This window comes from Lethenteron reissneri, chromosome 39 (assembly GCF_015708825.2).
Source record: "Lethenteron reissneri isolate LAM-NWPU_2019-01 chromosome 39, ASM1570882v1, whole genome shotgun sequence".
Lineage (NCBI taxonomy): Eukaryota > Metazoa > Chordata > Hyperoartia > Petromyzontiformes > Petromyzontidae > Lethenteron > Lethenteron reissneri.
The window spans coordinates 2,291,190-2,309,899 of NC_083817.1; the positions used below are offsets into that span (position 1 = coordinate 2,291,190).

The window sequence follows — 18,710 nt, forward strand, 5'->3', positions numbered from 1 at the left end:
CCGGGTTCATAGCGCAGCGCGCTAACCGCTACACTACCGCTCCCCCACAGACACACACACACAGACACTCCAACGCGCACGAGTCCTGAGTCGAACCCAGGTCCTGCTCTTGCTGCACTAGGCGCTGCACACCTCACAAGGCGCTGCACACCTCGCCACCTCCACGATGGAGGGGAAGTTGGGGGGGGGGGAGCACCCAGCGTGCAAATCCCCGCGTGACGACTCCGACGGCCCCCAGAAGATTCACGATCCCAGGCACGATCACGAACGCGGGGTGTCGCGCACCCGCCCCACTCCTCGATGAGGACAGAATCACTCGGCTATTGTCTTCTCATCCTGGGCTTTTGGTTTTGTTTTAATTAAAGCCACCCATGGCTAAGAGGCGTGCATTGTGTCCGGTGATTGCGTCCGTGAGAGAGACAGGGGAGGGGAGGGAGGGGGAGGGATTGAGGGGGAGGGAGGGAGAGGAGATGCGAGATTAAGCGATGTTTATTTTCTGGGCTGCGCTCCCCGTAAAGCGGCGCTGGCAGCTGGGAGCCACCCACCCGCGTTCGTGGACGGGAGACGCGCACCGGGGAACATTCGTCTTCCCCACTGCACCGAGCCACGGGACACGCGCCGCTACCCCCTACGGCACCCACCACACAGCCATCTCCCCTACAGCACGCAGACGGCTGTCCCCTACAGCAGCAGCACACAGAGTTATACCGACAACGCACGGATATCGCTACACAAACACAGCTGCCCGTAGCGCACAGAGGATTTCCTCGCGGTGCGCGGCTGTCCCGAGGCAGCGAGGTGGGTGTCCCGATGCGAGCCGGAGTTAAAAAACGGTTCGACTTGACGAGAAGACGCCGACTAAAAACCCCAACCGCGACCCCTCGGGGTGGCACGGCCTCGTTCATCACGGCTCCTCTGTGAGGTCTTCTGGAGCGCCGGTTACGCCACTTGGATCCTGGGTGGGCCCACGCGGTGGCGTGGGCCGACGATGTCCCGGCGCCCCCCCCTCCCCCCTCGGGCTCCCCCTCCTACGCGGAGCCGGTTGCTCAATCACCCCCCCCCCCCCACCTCCTGATAAAGGGTCGTGAGACTCATTGAAGCTTTCCCGGACTAATAAACACCGTTGTGAGTTGTACACGTCAATGCGATTGACCGCGCCCGATGCCGCAAGACAATCGGAGTTTTGAGCCTGGTTAGTGTTGAAACGGATGACGGTCAGGGCTTGCCAGGTGCTGTCGGCTCGGAGATAACAGTGCTGAGCATCTCTCTCCCTCGTGTGTGTGTGTGTGCGTGTGTGTGTGCGCGTGTGTGTAGTTTAGTGGCAATTTATTGAAGGTGGTGCATCAGCCAGTCGTCTCAGTCAGTCGACGTGTGGCACCTGCTGGGTCTGCCCCGTGACCTCCTGCCAGTGGGCGTTCGACACTGCACGTGGCCTCAAGGTGCACAAAGCCTGGCACAAGCGTCGTGGTGACGTCACCGCCACTTAGTGGCGAATGGCGGTTGTTGTTGTTGTTGTGTGTGTGTGCGTGTGGTTTTCTCCGGGCTCTCCTGTTCCCTCCCACGCGACGCCAAAGTCGCATCAATGAAATTGGACAAACATCCCAAATTGCAGTGGGGGGGGGGGGGGCTCTTTGACGAGAATATCGCGGCTAAATCTACACGCTTGGCACCAGCCATCATCATCATCAGTATGCCACTGCTGGATGTGGAGTCTTGTTGGGTAAACACTCGGGTTGCTACAGGATAAACGGTAAACCTGTAACCTTTTTTTATTTATTCGATTAACGGTTTAAGAAGTTAGGAGGCGGTAACCGACTCCATGATTTCATGTACAGTACTGATTGAACACGGTCTCCACTGTGTTCCCTACCGTGCCAGGAGTCGAACCAGTACCTTGTGTATTCTAAACGGGTAAACCCGTTCGTTTGTTGGACATTTCGATATTTACGGAAAACCGGTTTTATAGCGGGTTCTTTTTTACACCATGCGGTTAAAGGTAATGCAAACAAACATATTTTAACCCAACCCTCGTAGACGCGTTATCCGCATTGACCGACGAAAGCCCTGCCCGCCGAGTTGTGGGGGGCATCCGCCACGTGGCAGGTGCGAGGTGGAGTGAGACTCTTGAGAGAAAGGAGCTGTAAGAGGTGGAGCAGCAGCAGCAGCAGCAGGAAGACAAAGACAGCGGCAGCAGCGCCGCCGCCTCCTCGCTGCCGACAGCCTCCGATGCCCACGCTTTCGCATCTGCATCCAGAGGCGTTAAGTGGGGGTACACGTGATTACAGAGGCTATTGATTGATTGCGGGAGGGGCCGGGGGAGGGAGAACGATGGGGGGGTGGGGGGCTCATTGGAATGCAGGTAAATGTACGAGTCCCTTTGCTCATCGACTGCAGGAGGCGGTGGAAACACGGGGGGAGGCGGAGAGGGTTAGGGGATTTGTCTGCGCGGAGGGTGCCTTGTTTAGGAAGAGCGGATCATTTGGTTTGGCGTTGACTACCCCCCCCCCCCCTGCAGCCCCCCCCCCCCGCCACCATCCCCACCTCCCCCACCTCCCTCCTCCACAACTCCCCGCCTGCCCAGACGCTGCCCTAGAATTATGATCGATCGGCCATTTCTCAATGTCACTTTAGGCGCGTTGGACGTGGACGGGCAGAGGAGTGGGTGGTGGATGGTGGGGGGGGCGAAAAGAGGGGGGGTAGGGCGAGGGAGCTTTCCAGCATCCTTTATGCGATGTCACGGCTGCGCGCAGCATGGCCACAGCCCGGCTGACACTGCTCGCGAGGCGACGTGATGAATCCATTTTCTCAAGGAAATAGTTTTGACAATCCAATATCTCAGTTTGGGTGGCTTCCACCTCGCCCCCTCCACCCACCCCTCCCTCCTCCCTCCCTCCCTCCCTCCAATTCTTGTTTCCATTGCACTCCCTCTGCTCTCTTACCCCCCCCCCTCGTCTCACCGCATCAGAGACCCACACAAACGGATCGAGCCCAGAGATCTCACCACTCCCCCCTCCCCTCTCACCTCCCCATCTTTGAAATTACATGCGCATCATTTTGTCTTCATGTTATCCCATTTTTTTCCATCTTCTCAAGGACAGTCGGCCGGGGCGAATTTTAATAATGAATTTTCTCGTCGCCGACTCCTCGCACACAATTTAATTTCTGAGTGCATCATCATCTCGGCCACGGTTTCATTCACCACCTGCACACCGCCCGGCCAGCCCGCTCCGAATGGGCACCACCACCACGCACCACACTGCTCCTCCACACCGCTCCACCACACCGCTCCACCACACCGCACCACCATACCGGACACTCCACCAGACCCCGCTTCACGACTGACAGCACGAGCGAGGGACCGACCCCCCCGTACAGCATCGCACACCATCGCATTCATTGAAATAAACCTTATTGGAGAGCTCTCGGTACAAGAGACCAACACCACCACCAACCACCACCAATCACCACCACGACATGGATCATCACGAACATGGACTTTACGTTTACGCAAAATGCGCACCTCATCGAGTACCCCTCTAAAACCTCTACCCCAGCGGCCTGGACAGCCCCTCCCCCACCCACCCCTCGGCTTCCCCGTACTGACCAGCGTGGTGAAGTATGGTCAAACGATACCCACGACTCACACGGTGTGGGCAGGGGAGGGTATTCATGTCTCAGTATACTGACAAATCGGTTAGAATGGATAAGAATCGTTTTTGTGTTTAATGAATAATTGCTGATACACGAACGCGATGTTTCATTCTCTTTAATTTCCTTGCTAATTGTTGATTAACGATACGGAATGTGTGGCACCTCGCGTTTTATTATCACCATTCAAACTAATTGGCTCTGTGCAACAACAATTAATCTGCGAACACAAATGGAACCGGTTTGTATTCGCGGGGGTATCGAACCGGTTTGTATTAGCGGCGTAAAAAATCGCCCTTCCCGTGACTCGCGAGAGGGGCGGACCGGCGTGGTGAAGTATGGTCAAACAACCCCCATTACCGACACGGCGTGAGGAGGCCTTCAATCAGCAGTGGATTAAGCGGGGCTGTACATGTCTCATGTACCGCTGTGTGTGCAGGACGCGCCGAGGTGCCCGTGTGTCAGTCCCTACACGTGGGGAGCGCGATGCGCTTTCTTCACCAGGCCACCCGAGTTCAATTCCCGCTCACCACCAACACCAAATGACGATTATGCGAACCAGTCCTGGGGCCTCCCCTAAGTCGACTCAGCCTCAAATGAGGACCTGGTGCGCTGCGTGAACCTCAGCACAAAGGCGGCCGGGCGTGGCGCTACCCACTCAAACCCGCGGTGCGCCGTTACGATCTTCATCAAGTGCTCGCTAACAGCACTTGCCCCACAAGTTTGTTGAGGCTATACGGGGGGGGGGTGATCTGTGTCTGTACATAAGAAGACTTACACTGCAAGACGCCGCTCTTGCGCTTATTTTCCCTGGTACACGTTCGCCGCGACCTTCTGCAGCCACTAGAGGCCGCTAGATTCTTAAATTGAGTCGCGAATCTGAAACGAAAAAATGCATCGAGTGGTCGGGGAAGGTGGTGGCTGGGGGGGGTTAGGGCAGAGGTTCCTAACCTGGGAGTGGACGCTGCACTCCCTGGGGGTGCGAGATGCCCTTTCTGGGGCTGCGAGACATGGCGAGATTTTTTGAGAAAGTAAATCATCGAAGCACGGGCACGCAAGTCCAACTTCTTTGTTTCCTCAATCCCCACGTATTTATTGACATTCTACTTTTTTTACGATTGAGAACCAAAGGGCTACAAGGCTGCAGTGAATGTTTACAAGAGCCACCGGGTTAGGGCATCGATTTGTTACCACTCGGCGAAGGGATTAGAGCGAGCCCGACTCTGCCGATGGGACACCGATTGCCGAAACCGGTCAGGGGGTTTGCTTGCGTTGAATCAATCCTGCTGACAGTATGCACTCGCAGATTGACAGCGCGACTGTCGAGATGAGTAGTGAACCTGGTGTTTGATTTCTCCACTGTGCAAGGGACAGAGTCGTGACGGTGCCTGATGGCCAGATTGTGTTTGTGTGCTCCTATCCCAAGAGATGCCACCATAACCTCGCCTCCCTTGAGCCCCATCCGCGCGTGAAGCCACTAGGGGTGCCGCCTTGAGCTGGTCGGGAGATTGAAATCCACAGCTGCTTGGAACGAAACGTCGGACACCACGCAGACCAAACACCGCGGTAACACCCTTGAAATACAACCACATCGGAAAACCCACGGGTGCTGCTTGTGACTAAAAGCCCCGTCTCAGTCTCTCTCTCTCTCTCTCGCCCTTCCCCACTCCCTCTCTCCCTCCCTCCCACCCACGCCTGACTTTGATTGTGTTGTCCCTCTTTATGCCGCTGAACAATTGAAGTTGTTTGCGATCATTAGGGTTCATTAGCGATGGCGGCAGCAGCGGCGGTATGGAGCAGCTCACGGAGATAAACGCGAGCTGCGGGCACGCGCCTCCCTCCGTCGCGGCCACGGCGTCCCGCGGGAGACAAAGACAGCAGGCCGCTGCTGAGGGCAGATAAGTGGGGGGGTGAGGTGGGGGGGGGGGTCGCTCTGTTGAACGAGCCCCTCCCCTACACCCCTCCCCTCCCCCCCCCAACGCCAGGCTCCTTAGAGGTGGGTGGAAAGATAACGCGTCAATTTGTTCATCCGCAGCACAGTAGAGCAGTCCAATCTTATCGGCTCGCAGCTACAAGGGGAAAACTATTATCGGACAATTAATAACCACGCCTGCGTGGCACTCGTGCGCGTGGCGCAGATAATCATCGGCGGAGGGGCGGTGGGAGGCACGGTGGATGGATGTACCTGTCCAGGACTGGATGCGAGCGACAACTCCAGCCGTCATGTGGAGCCGGGACTACAACAATAGTACCAACAGGATCAGAAACAACTTATCGTCGACATAAATAATAATCATCATGATCATCAACCGTGATGCCCATGGCCATTCATCATGATCATCGTCGCTCAATTCTTCCACGAGGACATCTACATCATCGCGCCGTGTGTGGTGTGCGTCATCGATCATCATCATAGCCACTGTCGTCATCATCAATATGTACTTGCAGTGGCACCACCGCAGTCGTCATCCTCACCATCGCCGCATATACCAAGACACCACTCTATTATCATTAACACCACATCATCATCACTCCGTATTTTGTCGAGGACATCATTACCATCGCCAGTGTCCCATGCGTCTGTACCCGAGAGGGGCCAACATCACCCACAACTCCCCTAACACTCACAGCAACCACACACACACACAGCACCAGTAGCCAAAGTCGCGCAGAGAACCACATAGCCACCACGGACAGCGCCCACGGCCCCGAAGGACACGGGGCGAGGCCCTGCTGTGCCAGCGCAGTGGCCGGGCGCGCGCGATCGATCGAACATAAATCTGCCCCGATCGCGGACATCGGGAATTCGTGTCCGCTCTCCCAGTGACCCCTGTGGCTTCACGTCTGGGGGTTGGGTGTGGGTCAGTGTGTAGTGGATGGGGGTGGGTGTGTTGGTGTGTGGGTGTGTGAGTGTGTGGGTTGATTGGTTGTGTGGATGGGTGTGGATAGGTGTGGGTGTGTGGATAGGTAGAGGTGTGTGGATAGGTGGGGGTGGGTGGGGGTGTGGATGGGTGTGTGGATGTGTGGGTGGGTAGGTGTGTGGGTGGGTAGGTGTGTGGGTGGGTAGGTGTGTGGGTGGGTGGGTAGGTGTGTGGGTGGGTGGGCAGCGGTCGTGTAGCGATTGATGCGCTGCGCTATGAACTCGGCGAGCAGAGTTCGATTCCCGCTCACGGCCAACACCAGTTGACAAATATCCCTGAACCGGGCCTCCCCTAGGTAGACTCAGCCTCAAATAAGTAGGGAGACAAAGGCGTCCGGGAGTTGTGCTGGCCACTCATCCCCTGTGTGCCGTTCCGGCCTTCATAGGTGCTCGATAACAACACTTGCCCCAACAGTCGGTTAAAGCTATACGGGGGCTCTTTCTCTTTGTTTTGTGTGAGCATGGGGGAGGGGAGGTTGGGGTCGTTGCTCAGCAGTATCCACACCTTTCTCCTTGCTAATTAACAATGCAATTTTTATACAAAAAAAAGAAACTCTGCTCCCAGCAGCGAATGTATAAAAATGGCAATTATTTACCCGAGTCTCAAGACTCTGTTCCCGAAGGGCCCAGCTGCATTGGGATGTTTGTTCCGTTCTGCTTCTCTGCCTTCGTGTGGGGGCGTGGAGTGGAACCTGGGAACCCGGAGAGACTCCACGGCGCATGCCGAGCCGAGGGGGAAACACTCAAAGCCCCCGCAGGGAGAGGCGTTTGCGATCCACAGACTCACTCCAAGCCGGTGTCGCAATCCATCTGAGAACCGCAGCCACTTGGCCGTACTTGGCATCTCGTGACCACCTTCTCAGCCCCTACCGCTCGTGTCCGTGTGTGGCCATCGGTGACGAGGAGGAGGAAGACGACACGGAGTGGAAACAAGAAGATGCTCGGTGTAGTCGGCACTTTGCTTCGTTCATCATTTCGTAATTTTTTTTTATTAAACTTTGCTTTATGTAAATCCCCACCTCTCGCTCATTCTCTCGCTCTCTCTCTCGCTCTCTCTCGTTCTGCACGCAGCCCTTCTCGCAGTCCAACGGCCTCCGACGGGTAGCTCATATCAGCATGCAGAGCTCCCCGTCATCTGCCACCGAGCATACGGCCTCCTCCAGCGCCCACTGCTCCTTGAAGGCCGGCACGGCGTGGGTCAGCCGCGCATGTCTCTTCATCCTCCCCTCTCCACTCTCCCCTTATGGTCGCCCATATCAATCCTCCCCCTCATCACTCTGCCCTCTCTCCCTGTTTTCTCCGATATCTCTTCTCCTCTCCCCCCACTGTCCTTCTGTTCGGCCATCGATCTCACCCTTTTACGTTGGGCTCTTTCCTCTCCCCTAACTCTCTTCACGTTCTCGTCCGTCGTCGTCTCTCTCTCTCAGATTCATTTCTCCCACGCTCCGTCCTCACCGTTCACACCTCTCTCTCTCTCTTCTCACTCCTCGCTCAACCTCCCCGCATCTTCCCTCTCGCTCCGCGTTCTCTCGGTCACCGTCTCGTTCTCCCACCTCTCCCTACTCCACAATTCCTCATCTCTTACACTCAAGTCTGAGCCCGCCCCCCATCCGCCTCCCCCTTCCCACTCCCCCATCCGCCCCTCCCCCCTCTAGACCCCCACCCCATTTCCAAACCCACGCAGCAAACAAAATAAAAAAAAGAGGCGCATGACACCGCTGGCAGCATAATTAGATATTTTTTGCAATTTCCAAGTAATTGTAAGTGAACCATTAATTTATTTATATACAATATTTCTTTGCAATCACTCCTAATAAATGTTCAGAGCGCGCAGTGGCTTGCTGCAGCCCACGGTCGCTTGCCAGCGCAACACAACAGCGCCCGGCACCACCACCAGCACCACGACCACCAGCAGCAGCACCAGCACCACCACCAGCACCACCACCAGCACCACCACCAGCACCACCACCACCACCAGCACCACCAGCAGCACCAGCACCACCACCACCAGCAGCACCACCACCACCAGCAGCACCACCACCAGCAGCACCACCACCACCAGCAGCACCACCACCAGCACCACCACCACCAGCAGCACCACCACCAGCAGCACTACCACCAGCACCACCAGCACCACCACCAGCAGCACCACCAGCACCACGAGCCGCAGCTGCCAAGGGCTCTTGTTCGTGATGCCGCTTCCTCATCCCCTCGGAAACAGCGAGTCTGAGCTCCAAATAGGAACCACATTTCGCGATCACTCGCGGGCACGCGGCCTCCGCGCGGAGTTTCTCACGCGCCCCCCCCCCCCCCGCGCGCCGCAACGGGGCGGGGTGGACACTGAGCGCATGAACTTAGCAGCGCCGTGAGGAGTCTACCCTGGATGGTGGTGATGAATCGTAGTTCACCGTGTGGTGATGATGGTGATGGAGTCCACCCCCCCTACCAACACCCCCCCCCCCACCAACATTCCCCCACCAACACCCCCCCACCAACCCCCCCCCCAACCCCCCCCCCCCCCCACCAACACCCCCCCACCAACACCCCCCCCACCAACACCCCCCCCACCAACACTCCCCCCCCCACCAACACTCCCCCCCCCCCACCAACACTTCCCCCCCCACCAACACTCCCCCCCCACCAACACCCCACCACCAACACTTCCCCCCCTACCAACACCCCCCCACCCACCCCTCTGGATGAACTCGACACGAACTCGTGTCGAGTCATCCGCAGGATGAGTCGGACTTCACCTTTCGTGTTGATCCGCGGTGAGACTCGGCCGCTCAGTCGGGGCTTCGATGCTGGACCCGGTCCAACAATGGGGGGCTGGCCCCCCTCCCCTGCCCCCCCTCCCCTGCCCACTCGCCTCCCAGCGTGAACCCGGGACGAGTTTCACCCCTGATTCATTAATCAGGGGCGATTACAACTCCTGCGGGTAGCGCGTAATGAATATCCCACGGCTTGATCGCGTCCACGCCGGGTGGAACCGGTCACCCCACGCCCGGGCGATTCGAGTGTCGCACGTCTCGCTTCAAAATACCAACAACAACAAAACAGCGTCGATTGGCTGTTGTTGTTGTTGTCGTTGTTGTTGTTGTTGCGCTTAACATAGCGGCCACGAGCGGCAGCGGGGAATCGAAGCCGACCGATCTTTGACCGCGCGTTACGCTGCTGCAGGAATCATCCGGCGTTCGAATTGATTTTAATCGACGATTCCTCCCAGCCCCCCCCCCCTCCACTAATCACATGCCTACCTGGTGAACCTCTTTAAGGGGGTAACTTTTTTGTTAAAAGGTGGCGGGGGGGCGATACCCGCTATAGAAGCATTAAGAAGGTGGGGGGGGTGGGTGGGGGCACCGTCTATGTGTTTAATGAAGCGTCACGTGATGGAGCCGCTCCACACTCGTGCAACATCTGTGGGCGCACGTGGAGGGGTGGTGAGGGGGGGCGATAACCCCCCCCCCCCCCCAGGTCCTCATTAGCGCTCCACGCGGATCCCTCTCCCCGCTAATTAGTAATTACGCATCAACAGCCGCGCGCGCCCGAGAGAAAGAGAGGAGAGAGAGTGAGAGGGCGTCTCGCGGCAGCCCTCGTTTGACCACCCGTGACTTAACCCCCCCCCCCTCCGTCCGCGTTTAAACAAACAGCGCAGTCATTAACTAATTAACCAATTAACCAGCGCTGCCGGGTGCAGGTGGCGGCGGTGACGTGGGGCTCAGCTGTTGACTGTGGGCAGACCCAGCCGCCGTCTCGCACACTTCTCCGCTGCTGCTGCTGCCCGCTCGCACTCGCCGGCAGCATCGCCACGGTCAAGGTTCGACTCGGGGTCCCGTGGGGTTCAGTCACGGACAGGGTGGTAGATGTTCGCAAAGCGGGGAAACTTGGCGCCGGCCGCGATTGATGAGTTCCTGTTGATGTCTCACGACGTTGATGTCTCACGAAAGGTCACTCGCTCCCTTCTACCCGGACCTTGCCGGGTTCAGAACGCGATGTTTCAACCACCGCTCCCAAAGACAATGATCCCCCGCCCCCTTATTGCCCGAGCGGACTGTTGGTGCAAGTGTCGTTGTCAAGCACCTATGAAGGCACACGTGGGGGTGGGTGCAGGCCCACTTTTGCACACCGCGTCAGATAATCAATTAAGGCTGAGACGACCTAGGGGAGGCCCAGGACCAGGTTCAGATATTCGTCAGTGTCGTTGGCCGTGAGCGTGAATCGTAGCGCGGCGTGCTAACCACTGCGCCACCGCTCCCAACACACTGACACACGCCCAGTGTGTGAGTACTGTGTGTGTGTATACGTGAGATGTGTGTATGTCTTGGGGTTGCGCGTTCCACATAATGTGCGTCCATGAAGGCGATCTCACACGGGGAGGTCATACGACTGCCCCCCTGGCTCGGCGAGTCAATTCAACGCGAGGCCGATCGCCACTGCCACACAGGGAGGCTTCCAGACGGCCACCCGATGACCCATAACCCTGGCACGGGCGTGGGAAGGCGATGGTCATGCGAACGCGATGGTGATGGAGTGGATTATTGATGCTGAATGAACGGCTATGGGAATGTGAAAATTATGGCGTGGAAGGTGATATGGTGTGGGATGCTGCTGATAGCTACGGAATGGAAGGTGGAGCCGATGGTGTGGAATGTTTGTTGACGGCAGGTGATGGTGCGCCATGTGAAGGTGATGGTGGTGGATTAGTGGGTGCGAGAACACAGGCAGCGCACATATGGGTGCCCGTGTCTTTGTGTACCAAGCTAAAGATGCCCGTTGCAATCGCACAGCACAGATTGCTGGGGCAAGTGCTGTTCATGGCCAAGTGCTGTTCGTGATCACCTATTAAGGCCGGCACGGCGCACAGACGGGGGTTGGTGTGCGCTGCCGCACATACAATCCTAGATAAGATCTCTCCCAACGGTGCACCCCACATCAATGGGATCTGCTCTTGGTCGATGTCTTGTTTGTGTCACGTGTCCCACCCGTGTGTCTGCGCGTTATCTGGTTTCGCACGAGCGACAACGGCGGGGAGCGGGTGCTTACACTTCAGCCGGGACTATCCGAGGGTCAGCGGCACGGCACGGCACACGCAGTCCGTGTGCCTCACGGCTGTGGCTTGCCACTCACGTGCCACTTGCTCTGCAATATCCAGCAGAGGACCCCGCCCCCCCCCCCCCCGGGCAAAAACACAGTTCCTGTATTCGGTTGAGAATGAAAATCTTTCACGTTCGGAACAAACAAACGATTCCGTGCTTGTTACGCCATCACACACCATCAAATTTCATTTTATTAAACCTTTTTCGGAAAGCTCTCGCTACAAAAAAAGAGACCACCAGCACCACCAGCACCACCACCACCAACCACATGAATCATCACGGAACCGGGACTGTACACACGCGTGGTGGCTCGCTAGCCTATGTACAGCCGTCGTCATCACTCACAGCGACACCAAGACACTCGGCTACAGAAGCGGCACGACTCGTAGGTAAGACTTGCGATGGGGAGGAAGGGCTGTTAGTATACGACAGCTCCAACCGTACACATAATAAACACACACTTGCTCACTTTAATTATGTATTCGTGTTACAAACAGCGACATTGTTATATACCTTGACCGAAATGTACACTCGGTCGCCTCGGTCGGCCCTCGGGGCTAACCGAACCCCCCCCGCCCCCCGCGGAGGCCGCGGCGCCCGTGGGGCCCCTACAGAATCAACACGTGCGGGTCGGGGAGTGGGGGGCGGATGGTGCGGGGGGGGGGAGGGGGCTGGGGGGGGCTGGGTGGGGGGGGTGGAGGCGCGCTCTCCGATGCCACTGCGAATCCAATGCCTTGCACCGGTCAGCACTGTGGGCTACGTCGTACGGTGCGAAAGAAGTCCCCAACGTCCGTGCGAGCGACCGATCGACCCCGGGACGAACCCGAGCTCCTTGATCGCTCGCCGTCGTCATCAGGAGGGCCATGCTCAATCCACCGCTGGATGAAGCGCTCGCCATGCCGCCACCGCCGCAGTCACCTCTCGTCACGAACTTGCGACGGGAGCTCAACTCGTTAGCCCGCGCCATGTGTCGTCGTTGTCGTTGTTGTTGCTATCTCCGATATCCATTTGTTTAAAGAGACGCTAGCCTCAATCGACAGGCAGATCTGAACTTGTGAGACACACGCGCGCGCCTACCTTGTCTCTGTGTGTGTGTGTGTGTCCCGGGCTATCCGACAGATGCGTTATTATTTAATGACATTTTTAAAAATGTGGTTTATTTTAAATTACATTGAAAAAATACTCTCAAGTCACGTGGGGCGGCCATCCCCCTTGTGACGATGGGTGACACGTGACCCGCTGTGACGTCACGAGCGATACGACTGTGCGCCTGACCGTAACGCGTCTCTTTGTTGTTGTTGTCGTCACTAACGAGGGATACAAAACAAAAAGACGCAACGGCCTTGCACTGGGTCGTGTAAGCTACGAGGTTCAGGGCTGCGTGTGTGTTTGGTGGCCGCGCGGGTCCTGTCACCGTATTCTCCAGGTAATGACGCACTACGGGACCCCCCCCCCCCTCCACGCAACTCCGTGGATATGAATGGGGGGGGGGGGAGTCGTGGGTGCGTCTTATAATCCGGTAGGCGCGCGTGTGACAGTACTGACATTTCGGGTGCGTCTTAGAATCCGGATAATACGGTGACACCTTTCACCCCCCCCCGACCACCACCACCACCACACAAACCGTCACGCGCGGGTCTTCCTCGGACTCCGTGAGTCTGCTCCAGTGGCTCCCGCTCTACCCAACATTGCCCGGCACGGGGAGCTCTTTAGGGAGTCCCGCGGACTTTGGCGAGGCGTGAACGATGAGTCCACGTGCTTCTTAGGCAGCGCAGTAGTCACCCAAATCTCACACCACCGGTCTCCCCGTGGGGTTAAATTTTGCACATTTCTGGAATCGAATTGTGTTTTGACTAAAGCTGCACGGCTTCGTCTTCGAGGTGCTGTGAACGGACCAGTCTGGTTCCATTTTTGTTGTTATCATAATACTGTTAATGATGATGCGTGTCAATTAATCATGGCGAAAATCCCGACGAGTCTCAGTCGCCTTCGTCCCTCACACCATGGGATGTGTGGTCAATCACATCTGATTTGGCTTCGTGCGGGGAGAAAATGGAGACCGCGGAGAAAACCCATAACTCGAGAGGGGGTGGACACTTGGCACTGCCATCACGTTGCAAACTCGCCTACTCGTGTCTACCGCCGCTGGCAAAGCCCTGATGGCAATGCGTCCAGGCGCTACGCAGGCTCACACCGGCTTAGCTCCCGAGATCCGATGAGCGTGGTCTCATCCGATGAGTGTTACGTGATGGCGGTTATGTCACGCGTCACGCAGACGCCACCGATATCGCACGGAGTTCTGCGTATTAAACAAAAAAAACGGAACGGAGCGGGCCAGTGTCGCTGCTCGGCTTGGAGCTGGACTCGAGACAGAGAGAGACAGACAGAGAGAGAGACATAGAGAGATAGAGACACACACAGAGAGACACACAGAGAGAGAGAGACAGAGAGAGACAGACAGAGAGAGACAGAGAGACACAGAGAGAGAGAGACACACACAGAGAAAGAGACACACAGAGAAAGACAGACAGAGAGAGACACACACAGAGAGACAGACACAGAGAGAGAGACAGAGAAAGATGCACACAGAAAGAGACAGAGAGAGAGAGAGACACAGAGAGAGAGAGAGGATTCCCCTGACATGGTCCATCAAGTGCGCTGAGCGAGCAGTCACTCCCCTCCACGCTAACAGAGACATCTGGCAGACGCTGCGGTAGAGAGAGACACTCACACCGCACACCCAGATACATCACACCGGAGGTGTAACGATTCACCACCCCACTGACCCCCCCACCCGCACCCTCACCACGGCGATTCGATTCAATAATAATCTATTATTTAACATTGCAGTGAATGGTAGCCCCTCCAGTGGCGGCAGGGGTCACGCGAACCCCGTTACGTACAACATATATACAAATCGAGAAACGTCGCTTATGACGCGCGGCAATCCGACAGCGCGCCGTCGTGAGATGTAAGCGTCGACATTTTATCGACGATTCATTGTGGTCATCATGATCCCCCTATATCACACACGCTGCACTGAAGGTCAGGGGTCAGTGGCCGGCTGGAATTGGCTGCCTGTGAATATTTATAATATAAGGGACTGGGTGATAATTCCACGTGCTCCATGGCGGGTTGGCGTTCAATCCGCCAGGTCACGTCGAGAGCTACTCTAAGAGGGTGAAGCGGCGCTCGGAGCAGAAGTCGGCCGCACGCGCAGCAGCACACACACAGTATCACACATGCAGCATGACACACACATCAGTCACACACGCAGCAACACACACGCAGCGTCACACACACAGCGTCACACACGCAGCATCACACACACAGCACACACACAGCACACACACAGCATGACACACACGCACAGCAGCACACACAGCGTCACACACACAGCACCACACACACAGCACCACACACACAGCACCACACACACAGCGTCACACACACAGCACCACACACACAGCACCACACACACAGCACCACACACACAGCATGACACACACAGCGTCACACACACCGCATCACACACGCAGCGTCACACACACAGCATCACACACACAGCACCACACACACAGCACACACACCGCATCACAAACACTGCACACACACACAGCATGACACACACAGCATGACACACACAGTATGAAACACACAGCAGCACACACACAGCGCCACACACACAGCGCCACACACACAGCAACACACATGCAGCGTCACACACACAGCGTCACACATACAGCGTCACAAACACAGCGTCACACACACAGCGTCACACACACAGCACCACACACACAGCATCACACACACAGCAGCACACACACACCACACACACACACCACACACATACACCACACACACAGCAGCACACACACACAGCATCACACACACAGCAGCACACACACACGACACACACAGCAGCACACACACAGCAGCACACACACAGCATCACACACAGCACCACACACACAGCGTCACACACACAGCATCAAACACACACAGCAGCACACACACAGCATCACACACACACGACACACACAGCAGCACACACACAGCAGCACACACACAGCATCACACACACACACAGCGTCACACACACAGCATCAAACACACACAGCAGCACACACACACAGCATCACACACAGAATCGCACATGGTACGCGCCACACACATCGAGACACAGCATCACACAGCACACACTCTACACACGCACACTCCATACACACACACCGATTGGTCTGGATCGTTCAGACAGGTCAGGAGACTGGGACTTGCAAGGAACAACTCATTTCGCCCGAAACTCTTCCCCCGGTGGGGGCGTTTTGGGCGAGCGGCAGGGATTTGCATCCTTTGGCGAGCGGTAAGAACGTTGGCCGGGGGGGGGGGGGGGGGGAGGGGGGGCGACGACACCGGGATCGCGCCGGCGCTGCTACGGCACCGGCGTTCGTCACACCACGAGACCGGTGAGAGAGAGAGCACGTGGCCTCCTCGTTGCAGTTGTGCTTTTAAAACGTTGCTGCGAATCGCACGCGCGTGCGAGTTGCGTGCGAGATGCGTGCGAGATGCGGGACCCGCGCGTCGGTTGGCCGTTCCGCGGTCGCTCCGTCGACGCGATTTCCTCCGTGTCCCGAGTGTGCGTTCGTGACGGGTTGTGAAGGAAGGGGGGGGGCGGGGGGGGTTATGGGGAGAGTTCTCGCGCCTCGCCCCCCGTGTCCGCAGGGTTCACGCGCGGGCGGCGCTTCGCCGATTTTATAGAATTTCCTCTGTACAACATCACGACATCACGACTTTACATGAACGACAAAATATCTTCCGGAAGAAAGCTAAACGGGCAGCCTATGCATACAGTTTTGGCCCGATTTTAATACACCTCTGTTCAGAAAAAAAAAACTTTTTGGACATGACATTTAAATAACAAGCCAATGCATTGGCAGCAGATTCCTATTCACCATTATTATTTGAGCGTTTGCTTTGTTGTCTTTATTTACTTAAATAAGCGGCAAGAAATATACGCTCCGTTACTGAGAAGTTTCCGGCGCCCGTGCAGCTGTGCGTGCCGCCACCGCCGCCGCCGTCGTCACGTTTAATGGGGACGACAGGGGGGGGGGGGGAAGTGAGAACTGGAAAAACAAAAACTTTCCAGGAACCGAGAGGCAGCGATAGCAGCAGCAGCAGCATCATCATCTTTGTCATTGGCGGGGACTGCGAGAGAAGGGGGGCCACAAACCCCTTCGCTCGCCCGCCCCCCGAAAAAAAACACCCACCACCCGTGCCGCCGCCGTGGCCTCAGCGGACGGGGCCTTGAACAGGGAAGCCCCGCCCCCCCCCCCCCCACAGACGAAAAACGCGAACGGAGAAGAAAAAAAACGACACGCACGGAAAAACGCGTACAATTTGGGCGCCTCCTCCTCCGCCTCCGCTGCCATCGCTCACACCGGTGGTCCGTTTTCGCGGCGCCCCCGTCAGCGCCGACGCTCACCGATCGGTGCCGAGGCACGTGACATTTCGGTGGAAGTGTCCCCTTCGTTCCGGACGGGAGCCGGCGGCGGCGGCGGGGAGAGTTGGGGGGAGTTGGGGGGGGGGGGGCCCGGCCCCGCCACTACAGGAACACGCGTCGGAGGTCTCCGGGGGAGGTGATGGTGTTGCACTGGGGACACAGCTTCTTCGCGCCCTGCAACAATCGGGGGGAAAGAAACGAGAAGACGCGCCACAACAGAGCGGTGAGAGGAGGGCCCTCCATCGTTTATGTTGCCGAGTCAAGTGGACGGCGGCCGACGGGGACGGCCGAGCGAAGGGAGCGGTGCCGCGCTGCCGAGCGACTCATCACGGTGTCCCAGGGTCGTTACCAAAGCCGGACGCCACGTGCGACAAAACCGGCCTCAGTTAAATCCGTGGCGTGCGTGCCGGCGGTGCCCTTGCACAAAGGGAGTAAACTTTTGGGCTAACAGCTGAACGAGTCGTGCTCAAGTTGAAAGTGCGTCGAAGTGAGGGTCGTTCCGCACCCTGACCCCTGACCCCTGACCCACCCGACCACCCACCCACCCACGGTGTTTGTTCACACGATTGATTGCCCGGCGGTCGCGGTGGCGGAGGGACGGAGAATTTGGCGACGCGGCGCTTGGGTCGTGAATCACAACACGGCGGTAATCTCCACCACCACCGTTCTGCTCCGGTATCTGCTGAGGGTAAACACACCCTACCCGCCCGCCCTCCCGCCCGGGGATCACCGGCTGACAAGCCAGCGGCCCGCGGGGTGCGGGGTTCATTTTCAGCGCGCCCCGTAGCCTCCTGAACCGAGCGCCGAGCTTTAAATAAAAAAAAAAACTTTATAAACGAATTAACATAATTGGAGTTGCCACCGGTTCTGCATTTTTGCGCTGGCTTGACTCTGGTTTCCCGTCAGCGAGCGGCGGCGGCGTGGAGTGCGCGTTTGTGATTTCGATGTTGTTTGTGTAGCGTGGGGTTTCGGGGGCAAGCTGCTGTAATGAATCAATTACCAGGGTGCGGAGCCAGCATTCCTCGCAGTGGACGTGCCAGCACTGGATGGAGGTGAGCGGCAGCGCGTACGAGTCCTGCAACGCACACAAGCCCCGTCGTGAGTGCGGCACGAGCACGGCCCGCCGCAGAGAAACGTAGAGAGAGAGATGCGCAGAGAGAGATGCGCAGAGAGAGACACGCAGAGAGAGAGATACGCAGAGAGAGAGACACGCAGAGAGAGAAACACGTAGAGAGAGACACGCAGAGAGAGACACGCAGAGAGAGACACGCAGAGAGAGACACGCAGAGAGAAAGACACGCAGAGAGAGACACGCAGAGAGAGACACGCAGAGAGAGAGACACGCAGAAAGAGAGAGACACACAGAGAGAGAGAGACACGCAGAGAGAGAGACACGCAGAGAGAGAGACACGCAGAGAGAGAGACACGCAGAGAGAGAGACACGCACAGAGAGAGACGTAGAGGACTCGTCCGGAGAGCATAATCACGATAATGATTTGTGTTCAATAGAGCGCCGTATACGCCGGGGCATCGATAAATCTGGGAA

At 57.3% G+C, this 18,710-nt stretch overlaps 1 protein-coding gene across 1 annotated transcript in view; it reads right to left on the reverse strand.

Annotated features, from left to right (window-relative positions):
• Positions 1–11,835: 11,835 nt before the first annotated feature.
• The window catches only part of LOC133352070 (E3 ubiquitin-protein ligase RNF220-like), a 119,090-nt gene continuing 112,215 nt past the window's right edge, over positions 11,836–18,710 (reverse strand). Inside the window, 2 exon segments of the mRNA XM_061567809.1 lie at positions 11,836–17,338; positions 18,165–18,239. Of these exon segments, the coding sequence (XP_061423793.1) occupies positions 17,267–17,338; positions 18,165–18,239 (147 nt within the window). The 3' untranslated portion in view covers positions 11,836–17,266.